This window comes from Bombus flavifrons, chromosome 6 (genome assembly GCF_040668555.2).
Source record: "Bombus flavifrons isolate JBK064 chromosome 6, iyBomFlav1_principal, whole genome shotgun sequence".
Taxonomy (NCBI): domain Eukaryota; kingdom Metazoa; phylum Arthropoda; class Insecta; order Hymenoptera; family Apidae; genus Bombus; species Bombus flavifrons.
The window spans coordinates 2,947,554-2,959,825 of NC_138447.1; the positions used below are offsets into that span (position 1 = coordinate 2,947,554).

Consider the following 12,272-nt stretch of genomic DNA (forward strand, 5'->3'; position numbering starts at 1 on the left):
AAACGGAATGAGTGTACCGAAATCGCAGTAAAACCAGAAAGTGAGTAATTGTTTGAAGTAAATCGAACATATAAATCTTCTACGTACTATAACATCGTATTTCATATTCCACATCATGTATTCCACAACCAATAGTTCAATTATCATACCGAATATCTTAAAAGTTACATATCAAGCACCACGATCTCTATCCCGCTCTATCTTCCCACATTATTCACATACTCTGATTAAGTGAGATTTGTGTATCGGACTGGCATGACTAAGGAAAACGAATTTTGGTCGTAAGAAGTGGAAAGTGAAGATTTAAAGCACCGAACTTTGTGTTTGTAAGACTTGTCTATGAAGAATAAGCCAAGATTCATCGATAAATACCCTTTATTCAATCGGAGTAACATTTATACTTACTTAAAGCATGTCATTGAACTTATATATTCGTACAACTTTATCAACGGCAACAATAATAATCGTAATAATGACGAGAACGTAACGACAATAATGGTAATAATGGTAATAATAGCAATAATGTCGTCGAAATGGTAACTCCCGGGAAGAACGAGCTCGTACTGATTGTGAACGTGTTGCTCGTCTGCCTTCCCACTGCCTGTATGCGGTTCGTGTTGAGCAAAAAAATAGATCTAATCACAGTGACAATGGTAATTATAATCGTAATAATAATGACAATGACAAGAATAATGATAACGTCGAAGATTAATCGTAATCGTCGGCCGACTATCGCTATATTTTTTAATTTATTATTACTCTCACTACACGGTGTTTGGTTAAAGTATATACCTCTTCTCACGGTATCTTTCATCCCATCTGTCCACGAAATAGACGAATAATTGATTCTCCTATACTCTACTTCCCAGATTCTCCCTTCTCTCTTACTTTTATGTACACTGTCTCGTTCTACTGTGACGAAATTATTTCAGTCTGTAAAGTAATAAGCGCTGCACGGAAAATATCTTCGCCTATCCCGGTTATCTCGCGTTTCTTTCTATCCTTTGTTTTAAACTAGTACTCGTGTAATACAATGTGTTACTTGGTAAACGTCAAAGATAATTTTACGCGAACGTCGCCATCGACTTTTTTCCTCGTTCGTCTCGTATACGTATCGATGCCAGAGAAATAAACCAGAAACGCTTCGTTTGCCGGTTCGACGACGTGTATTGTCAGAGATTTGCTTTTCTTCATCGAGCCTTCGACCGTTAAGCACCCAAGAGGCAGAAGATATTCGTCGTACCGCAATACGCGCAGGAACGTATCGATATTTACACGTTTGGTTCCTCGCGTGCTTTGCGATCCATTAAAAACGCCAACTTACAACGTAGACAGACGTAAATGTATCAACAAAAATAATAACAATTCACATAGATGCGACGGTACTATGTACGCGTATCTGTTTATCCTAATAAATTTCTCCAACGAAAGGAACAAACACACAACGTTTCGAAACTATTGCACAAAAGAACGAGTATCCTTCGTCCCGACTCGATTGGTCGACGATTCACGACGAGCACGAGGATCAAGGATCGTCCTCGCTTTTCATGGAGCTCGTCGATCCTCGACGCGCCTTTAAACGCCTGGAAATTTGATAAGTACACCGTGTTTGCGATTGACATCTTGACAATTAACGACCAGGCTGTGTGTACATGCACCGTTATTACAAGATCGAGGTTTCACGCGCAGAATCTTCTCTCATCGATCATCTCACGCACAATTAGCCAAGTGGATCAGCAGTACTCGCCGAACTCTCATTATAATATTCGTAATCTCTTTCTGTCGACTATGTACACACTATGGACAAAGTGTTTCGCCGTTTCGTAGACTCGTTGATAATATAAATGCGTCGGTATACTCATCGCTAATATCCTATATCAGACAGTAGTAAGAGTAGTGGTAGCAATAATAATAATGATTGGGTTAGTCCTAGAAACAATCTCGGTGGTTGTAACAGTGACGATAGTAGTAATAATAATATCTAGCGGTAAGTACGCAGTAGTAATTTATAAGTAGCTGTCGGTTCTTTTCTTTTTTTTTTTCCATTTTTCCATTTTAGCAGAAGCAGCATCGATAGCGGTTCCACATTCTCGTTTACTTTTTAAACGTTTAATGGCTTAACGGGTAGTAACAGTTATGCACTGGTAAGAGCAATACGTTTGTTCGATATACATTTAAGCTAATCATTTATGTTTTTCGCACTTGTGCTCCTTGTGTCTTCCACCAACTCCATTTTTATCTTTACATGACTTAAGAGTGATAACGACATTAACGTTTCCTTCGAATAATATGTATATGTATATATATATATATATATATATATATATATGTATAGATATATATATATATAAATGCTTTCTCTGCCGCCTATTTACAATCACGATGCCTACGAGTCCTCGCGGTCCTCGGCCTTACGATATTCTTATGTCCTACAATTTCATTATATACAAAAGATATCGCTATGAGCAACGTCAGTCCGTACGGTTCTGCGGGATCACACTGAGTGGTTATCAGATGATACCTTAGATACCGTTTTTCTTTGTAACATTTACTACTCTCAAGTCTATACAGTCGTCATCGGCTTGTGTCGAACATTTACCGTCTTTAAGTCGACAGTCGAAAGCACCGTTTTCCTTTGGTACACGAGCAGATCACCTGATAATTGGTAAAAAGTCCTCTCGATTTCTCATTCTCAGTATGGAGAGTCATAACACAATTCATTATACGATCAAGAAAGTCTTTCTTGTTGCTCGTTTACCGACACACGATTTTCATTGCACAGAATAGTCTTTCCGTTGTGGTAAACCACGTGAACTTCTGTGTCTCTGTTATGATCGCATTTTTTTTCCTTATCATCACAACGAGAACGAAGTTACCGCATGAAACGCGTTCGTGTCACGTTGTATCCGATCGTCGAGCTTTAAGGATGGTCTCAGATGGGTGTCGGTAGGACCGTGAAATCCTGCAGCGCGGTCTTCACCGTCTCGTATATCGGCCTGTTTGCCTCGTCCGCGCAATAACCATCGGCGGTGCACAATGTCTGCAGCTTCGTCAGGTAACTGTCGAAGTTTTCGTGGCCCATCTTCTCCTGCGGTCCGCCCGGGGCGTTCGGTATTCGCACGTGCTCCAACAACGTTATCATGTTATCGCGTAGCGATTGATAGTACTCGGTCAGGTTGTTGCTTCGCTGAGTAATCGCCGTTGTTTCCTACGAAGAAACGAACCTTTTTTTTACAAAACATTCAGCTTGTTAAATATACACTTGATCACTTTCGCAACAATAATAAAAAGGAAGGAAAATTTAAGTATTTGTAACGAGATGAATGCTATCTACTAGAAATTTCAGAATTTGGAATTTTCAACTTTGAGCGTCGGAGGAAAGGGAATCTCTCTGATCAGCGCAGATCTACGTTAACAAAGAATGATACAAGAACTGTCTAACCTAAAATTTTCACGAATTTTAATTCCATACTGTGTTACTCAATCACAGTAGGTTTAATATTCAAATATACGATACTCAAATCCATAATAATATTATGGATGATAAAATAACATTGTAAATGGAATTTAGCCCTAATTGGATCGCATTCTATGTAACTGGCAGACGGAAGCTCCTCTAGCATTTCTATCAGCGCACGGTAATAATCGATTACCGACTGAGTACAAGCGTACTGACCTTTTCACCTTGCTTCAGTTGGTTCTCCATGGCGGTGATATCGGAGCGCAAGCGCAACACCTGCGATTCGACCCGAGCGTTTTCTCTCTGGAGCTCTGTGATCTCGGCTTCCAGTGTGTAGAGATCCTCGCTCTGGCCACTGGCGGTACCGCTACCACTCGTGTTACCCTGACCCGTACCCACCGCACCCCCGTGAGCCGGACCACTGGTGTCCACTCCTGAAGATAGGGCATACACGGTCCATTTTAACAGCCTGTCTATCTCCCTCTTTCTTTCTTTCTTTTTCTTATACTTTTATTTCGCTTTTCCCGATTTCCAACAGCTTTCACCCTGATTCTCGAGACACTGGTTCGACTGATTTTTTCTGCTAATGTCACTGGGCGCCATAAGTAATAAAACAGCCATTGATATTCAACGTAAAGTGAATATTTTCATTGCTTTTACTTTCTTATAGTTAACTTATAGTTTTATAGTCAGCAGTGTATAACGATGTCGATAGTCTCGAGAACGTAGGTTTACTTGGAGAAAACCATCGGAAGCCAAGAAGGTCGATAAAGTCCGATCAACCCAAGATCTTGACCGAAACTCTCAAAAAGACCTCTGTCCACACGAGTTTCATACAAAAGCGACTTGATATTACAGAGAAAAAATGTTACTAGTTACATACGTAGTTCTTGACAGGTGTGCGGGATTCATATACAATAAAATGTGAGAATGTGGCGAGAGCATATATGTAAGTAGCGCCAGGAAAGCTTCGGACAGCGATTTGGGTTGGTCTGTGGTCGGGTTACATTGTTTTACTTTTTTCTTTTTTTGGCATCTTTTTTCTTTTTTTGGAAAACAAGTGCATCATCACATCGCAGGTTCGTCTTATCGCGCGACAATGATCGCTTGCTAGGCGGTATAAGTCTAGAAAGTATCCCAAGTCGCTGCATGAGGATTTGTCTGAAATATGGGAATCGGTACGGTTTCTTCTGCGAGTGGTTCGTGCTGAAGTGATGGAGAAAAGAGCTCGTCTAGTTCGCAAACGCGACGACTTGTTCTTTCGATGAAACGAGTGACGCGTTTAACTCATTAATAGACGCACGAACCTGACAGGAGTGCCGCAGGAAAACAGAATGATCGAGGACGATGTTAAGGTGATCAAGGGGTAGCGTGAGGTGCCATCATACCAGATAGAAGAAAAAAATAGGAGACACCGAGTGCTGGCCTTTTAATCTTGCAACGTCATCGTAACTTGCAGTTATATCATAAAAGAATTGAAAATTATTTAATTGAAACTATAGCAGGTACTTTTCTGTTTCTTTATGTTGCTGCCAACACTCGGACGTCATCTCGTAAAAAGTAAAATTACTGGTGTGTGGATCTTGTATGTAACACCGAAAACACATAGAAAACAAATGGCGAGTACGTCAGTCCCTTACCTTCAAAAGTAAATGTTCTCCTCAAAGCTCAATGACAGGAAAGGAGCTGATCGTGATCCCAGAATAAATCAGAATATATTATTTTTCATTATTATGACATACGGCTGCTTTTTTTTGGTCTTTACATTTTCGCTTCTTTTTTTCTAATTGTCTTTGTTCTTGCACATAGTAATGTGGGAGATAGGATTTCACGGGGGCCAAATTCGTAATTGGAAGAAGCAAAGTGACACAGTGGATGTTGAGGTGTCCAGTTCAGGTGTTTCTTTCTTTCTTTTCTTTTTTTTCTGTTGTCGTTGGTCAACAAATTCCGTGCGTCTCTGTTTTCTCGTGGAAGAATATAAAAAAGAACAGAACCAAAAAAAATATCTCGAAAACACCTGAATACCAATATCACGGAGAAAAAGGGTGGCGAAAACGAAAACGTAAAATTTAAGTAGAAACGACCAAAAAAGTAACTGAATATACAGGTAGACAGAAGTGGGCGGGAAAAAGGACGGAGGTTACTCTTGTTGGTATGACAGCACATCATTGCGTGAAGAGTAGAGTATAGCGTAGCATAGGATCAAGTATAAGGTCATATATGCACAAGTTTACAAATAAACGTTCAGAATTTTGTCACAATTTTTTGCCCTCGACTCGTCCAAAGTTACTAATTCCATATATTATTCCGAATATTTTTCCAAATATCATCTAATATGAAAGTCAATAAAAAGAAAAGAAAAAGAAATTATATTGGACGAGTACAGCGCGAGAAAAGAATAAAAAGACAAACTTGTAATAATCATGCCTACTCTACAATTTTTTGCTTCTACTCACTGTAGTAGGCAATCACATGTCGCAATATTAGCTCGACGTGAATGAGATATCTCGAATTTACAGCGAACATTTCAATTCGTAATATGTATCAATTGTCGACGACTCGTTCACGAAGAGCCAACCGATCTGCTTTCCTTTTCTTTTTTCTTTTTTGCTTTTTATTCTTCGATTAATAACGACACGCATCGATAATCGAAGACATGAACGACATCTGAGGCAGCTTGATCCTCACCGGTGATTCCTTTGCTGTACATGGTCGACATGTCTTCGAACTTTGGCTTCTTTACCGCGTGACCGGCTATCGGACAACCAGACAGAGATCTGTGAGTGGAGAACGATCCGTTTATATGACCGATTCCGTCACAGCCCGGCGTGGGACAGTTCACACCCTCAAACTTCATCGCTGTCGCCGCGGCCACCGCTGCTTTGTGCTGCTCCACCGTACCTCCCGATTCTAATACACGCATCTTGTTCCTGTTTGCAATGGGGCAGCCCGATGCGCTGCAACAAGTCGTTGTTATCGCAATTAGGGACATGTCGTTTCATAGAAAGCACCCTCTTACTGAAAATAAGGAAGATAAGAAATGCCAATCTTTTTTGTGGCAGAAGAACAAAATCAGTTCGAGACATTACCACCGAACAAAAATGTAACTTGGACAAAGTATTGGTTAAAGGTAATTCGTTCGAATTCGATCTGCTACGTTAATCTTAGTCAAACTGCCTAGTTTCTGTTAACTGGCTAAATTGAAATAAAATTTATTAGATATATTCTTTTTTAATCAATTTTTTTGCAAATACTTTATAATAGGAACGAAGCTATCTCGAGCCTTGCATTTTCTTAAAATTATGAGTACTATTTCAAACGCTCAATTTTGAGAAAGTTTCTTTTGAAAGCTTTTAGTAAGTCATAATTACAATATTTGGTCTTCCAAAAAAATAGCGAGGAAATCTTACCTGCGATGCGACAAGAATTTGCCAGTGGCATGGCCAGAGCCGTCGCAACCGGGGATGGGACATCTGTAGCACGAAATGCCAACACCACCATTACCAACACCATATAATCCATCCACAGAGAAATAGAGAGAGCGAGCATGAAACGAGCGGAAACCGCTGGTTATTAGTCAGCGTCTTCGTCTTTGCGTTAGGAAGCGAATAGGGTTTAAGGGACACCGCGTTGAAAGGGATGGGGACGACCTTTTCGGTCTGGTAGCGGATCTTAGCACGTGCAATGCGGTCAGCAAGATATCCACGTAGCTGCGTGTAACGTGCGAACATGGTGAAAACGCAAATTGGGATCGTGATTATGTATAACACAAGTTGCAGAGTTCGCAAGAGACTAGAAGCTCACTCAATTAAACCCATTCTATCTTTCTCACTAATCTTTATCAAATTTATGGAAGTGAATTGCACTGATTCAGTGTTAGTTTCAGAGCAGTGATTACTTGCAATGATTTTCATAGAAAACGATTCAATATGGAAATTTGAAAGTTTTAGTTTAAAGTTTTAGAGATCGAAGGATTGGTTCGATTTTGAAGTGTTGGGGGATTAGTAGAATGTGAATGATACAAACCTTAGTGGTTCCGAATCCTGTCCATCTCGGGGCTTGCTTTTCGGTTTGTTAGCCCTTGGACAACCGGACAAACTTCTGTGAGATGAATAGTTGCCGGTCACATGTCCCGAACCGTCGCATCCTGGTGTGGGACATTTGAGCTCTTGAGAATGTGCTTGGATCTGGGAACGATCGGCTCGCGGACAACCAGATAAGCTGTAAAGGAAACAAAAATTTCTGCTCTTTTAAACTTGGTCTACATATACCATGACGATTTTGCGCTACTTCCACTTCGTTAGAGAACGTTTTAACAATCTTGTTTTATTCATTATATATCAGGTAGAATGAATAAGCAGCGCAGGAATCCCCATGGTCAGGATCACGAACGCACACCTCAGAAACATCCAACGATGGCTTCAGCAACACATCGCATGCAATTTACGCGACGTTGCCAAGAAGTCTCGAGTACTTACGTCCAGGTACCAGATATGATACTCAGGTACTATTAAACGATTTAAGAGAAGATCTCGATGAGATTACAAAGCATCGTTCGACAAATGTTAGTTCTATTGCATTATAATTTCCTATTGTTATTTATTATTCGTCAAAGGAGCAAGACAATTCTGCTCACCGAGATCATCCACACGGACTGCTTACATATTAATAATGGTTTTATAAAAGAAGCAGCCTTCAGCGCGATTCAATCTTGGACAACTTGCCTTGCGTCCAGTTCGAACGAAGACATTGAACATGAAGGTTTAAGGCTCGTGTCGTGAAATAACACGTTTCCATTCTCTCTCGAAACATGACTTTGAATGATATCGTATTGATTCCAACAGGTTCTTTTCCCTCGGATCTATTGGGTGAATGGTGGACTCGCAGTCGAAACGGGCAATCAACGATTCATAATTATATACACATATGATAGCATGCAAATGGCAACGCCGTGTTCCAGTTGGATCACTCATGAGGTGTCGCTCGTATCGATCGATCGCGTTTTAAGTTCATGTCAATACAAGGTTGGCCTTACTCTAGGAACACTGAAAAGGAGAGCAGGGAGCACACTCACACCTGACCCCAGTGAAACTCGTCAATTGCCAATTGTCTTTCTCTGTGTTTATAATTAAACGATTATAATTAAACAATCGTGCAACACGCTTCCGGATACGGTGCACCTTTGTGACTGTTACAATTATCGTTATATTTTATTTTCTCTCACATTTTTCTATTCCTTACGGTTCTGCTCTGACATGGTCATTGGCAACAGTTCGCTACGAAGCTGCCCACTCGAGGCTGGCGAAGCGGTTTTTAAACGGGCGGGTTCGGTGATCGTATAATATATATTTATATATATATATATATATATATATTTAAATGCGTATATGAAAATGAATATTAATTACAGTTAGAGCTCAAGACAAACTGGTGGAAGCATCGTATCTTTGCACGAGCACGAAGCTGCTCTTCACCGGCGATCGTCTTAATGATTTTGCCATCCCTTTTCGTAGGGGTCGGGTCGAAACAGGGAGCAAGTGGTGCTTCATTCAACATGAAACTCATCTACACACTTTGGTTATAGTATATCGTACGATAAGGCAAATGGGGTGTGGAGGAATTACGTACGTGAAAAAGGTACGCAAAGAGAAACTATATTGGGGAAGAAGAAAGGATATATAAAGAGAAGAAAGACCGTGGAATGAAAATAAAAAGAAATAAAATGATTTGTAAAAATAGCTATTTATATCAAACGGGTGTTCACACGTATAATATGGTAACAGCAATATCGAGTAAGGAGTACAAGACCGGTTTAGCAAGGAAGTTAGGGGTGGAGGAATGTTCTAGATAAAAATGATATAGTGTCACAAAACACTTAAGAAGCCACTACGCCACGGACCACCAATATGCATTGATGCAAAAAACCCATCCATGTAATTTTCGCATTTTCGTGAGAAATCGCTTTCAATGTTTGAATGTGTTTTAAGGATGTCGATATGTGTGACTTTACGCGTGTGTTCTATAGGATGCCAAGTACTTTAACAGGAATCGAACTACTATCAAGGAATTTTTACGTTGGATCGATTCAATAGGAGAACCAGGGGAATAATTGTGTAGCAAGGTTCCTATATGTATGAATATGTGTATATATGTATTTATGTGTGTGTATGATATGTGGAGCGTGCGTGCGTGCGTGCTGCATCGCTATATCAATATATAAATTATACATAATCGGATGACGTCGTCGAATGTAAAATGTCAGTGTCAATGTCAATGCTGCCTTGCCTTCTGTGGGTAGCGTAGTTTCCCGAGACATGACCCATGCCATCACAGGACGACGTGGGGCACTGTATCAGCTCCTTGCCATCGCGACCACGAGGGGCGGGCCGAGGCACGAAATTCAACGAGTGCCGCCTCATATTCATACTGCACCGAACAACATCAACACTATAAGACACTCCCAACGCGATCACTCGTCTCTCGTATGCCTGCACCTAATAACTCTTTCATACGCGTTCGCTTACTACGTCGCACAATGGATGCCAGCGCATAGTCCCATATTGAATCATAAATGGAGAACATGTTCGAGGAACCCAATGGAAAAGTGGAAAAGATCATGTTTGTCTGGATCAACACAATCTTTTTTAAAATAAAGATATCGTCACTTTTACCACTTTTCCTCTGAATCCTCACTTATTATCGTCAAACCCAATTAAAATTTCACACATATAACAACGAAGATAATAAACGATAGAAGATTTTTAATCTCGAAAGCTCAGTTGAAATAACACTGCTCCAGGCATCCAGGGTACGAGCGTGGCTGGAACGCAATCGCTGCGTCGCGTCGTTACAGAGCTGGGATAGCAACCGGAAAGTTTTATTGCGCTCCGCAACTTTTCCTTCTCGGCCAGGGCGAGAGGGAGGTTGCCGTGCACGGACAGCGGGTGTCATAGCGACATATGAGAGAGAGAAAAAATATTCCGAAAAGTTCGGCATCCGGTCGGTGGAGAAAGGACGAGGCGCAGCAACAGCAGGAGCAGGAGGCGGAAGGAATATATGCGGATCAGAGCACGAGAGAGCGGTTTGCTTCTGCTTTTTTCTCTCGTCTCCTCGTAGTTTCGTAGATGAACGAACTACCGCTGGGCTATGAGAAGCCTCGAAAACCTCGATGGCCCTTGAGTAGCCGCGATATTGCCGACCAACCGAGCCGACGGATGCGGACTTGAGTGCAATTCACCGGTACGCCCCGAATGCTCTGCCTTGTGTATTTTCCCAGGCTCCGTCTAACCACCAACCTTCTCTGTCTTCATACCAACGACCTTCATAAGTCGCGTTTCCGTTATTCGTTCGTTCTTCTATTACGAGTTCTATTACGAATCGAAGATTGTCTATGGAGGGGAGCGAGGTAATTGCTCTTGAAAGCATGTCTTAGAATGATATGAACTTCATTTTTTATTGTTTCGTATGATTTCGTGCGTTTTGAAGGGATGACGAGTCTCTGACAAGATTACGATTCATAAGATGATACGATTAGGACATAATGAGAATTGTATAATAAGTATTAGTAAAGTCGGAAATTCGAGAACGAATGGCGCTTCTTTCCTTCCTAGTTTATCGTTATACAAATGAATTTACTGCGGATATTAAATTCCTAGTACACTATAAATTTATGTAATGTATAAAAATTGCCGTATTAATCATTAAAACTAATAAAATATTTTTTACAAGACTGCAACTACTAAAGTGTTCTATACGCGAAACTGTTGAAAAAAGGTTGACTACATATAATTATGTTTAAAAGAACTACTTTTTATTAAAAAAAATTAAAAAAAGAATGTAATATTTGTATGAGTTTGCAATTTCGGAGCATTCTAGGTGCCTACATATCCAAACCGTAGACGACTATTTTAGAACGCTTAATTTAAATATGATTTCTCCAACTTTTCCACGATCTACCCCTTAATATATAAACGAGAACACACTAGTAGAATTTGGGTAACGTTGTCGAACGGACGCGCGGAATTCCAGGGCATGGGCGGAGATTAGAAAAGAGAGGAAACCAGTGTTGCCCGAGGTATCCGAGGTGCATTTCAAGGGTCTAACCTCGATGGGACGACGCAGGTCTCGCCCCATAATCCAGTGCGGTGGCAACTGATTATACCCCACCTCCTCTTTCGACCTTATTCACCCTTGGCGGCTCCCCTTCCAGCAGCCTCTCGTTCCACCTCCTCTCCTTATGCGCCGAACCGCGCCTTCTCCACTGTACCGCCGAGCTTTACGTCAATTAGAATAAGGTTGGCACTTTCAGTACGAAGAGTAATTACTTTAATTAACAAAATGGAGGTAGGTATGCGCGATCTCCGCCTCCTTCTGCGCCGTTAGTGGCCGCCACCGCCACCAACCGATTTTGCCTTCTGTGCCTTTTCAGCCGCGAATATACGTATACATTCGCGAGAGAGATTCGCGCGACCCTTTCCGCAAGGCAAGTACCAAAATGTGCGATGCTCGCATGCACGTTTATTAGACGCATGGACGTTCCTCCGGTTCATTGGACAACGCGGGTACCACCAGAATGGGACGTTCCATTGTGGTCTGATCTTGTATCGTCCCACTCTACTGAATGAGATCAATTTTTACAACGATCAGGACTACAGGACTTCTCTGAGTAATTAATTTTAATTTAGTATAGATTTATATAAATCTATATTTATATTTAGTATAATTTAGATAGATTTATTGGATTGCACAGTATCTAGTTTACTGAAGCTCTTACTTTGAGGATAATAGTAATAAAAAAATCAATCATCAATTT

At 40.8% G+C, this 12,272-nt stretch overlaps 1 protein-coding gene and 1 long non-coding RNA gene across 15 annotated transcripts in view; one reads left to right on the top strand and one right to left on the bottom strand.

The window, feature by feature from the left end:
* Positions 1–368: 368 nt before the first annotated feature.
* The window catches only part of LOC138181119 (box A-binding factor), a 310,196-nt gene continuing 298,292 nt past the window's right edge, over positions 369–12,272 (bottom strand). For 12 of the 14 annotated variants that reach the window (XM_069115697.1, XM_069115696.1, XM_069115695.1 and 9 more), the window contains 5 exons: positions 7,487–7,681; positions 6,871–6,933; positions 6,149–6,417; positions 3,677–3,894; positions 369–3,208 (listed from right to left, as the gene is read on the bottom strand). In XM_069115697.1, coding sequence (XP_068971798.1) covers positions 2,933–3,208; positions 3,677–3,894; positions 6,149–6,417; positions 6,871–6,933; positions 7,487–7,681 — 1,021 coding nt within the window. In that variant the 3' untranslated portion in view covers positions 369–2,932. Of the gene's footprint in view, positions 3,209–3,676; positions 3,895–5,100; positions 5,147–6,148; positions 6,418–6,870; positions 6,934–7,486; positions 7,682–9,479; positions 9,887–12,272 lie in introns of those variants that run through there. The other 2 variants (XM_069115707.1, XM_069115708.1) reach the window with 2 other exon arrangements.
* Positions 1,901–9,107, top strand: LOC138181125 (uncharacterized). Its single transcript, XR_011173444.1, has 3 exons — positions 1,901–1,987; positions 2,063–2,144; positions 8,974–9,107. It is a non-coding gene; the product is annotated as an uncharacterized LOC138181125 (long non-coding RNA).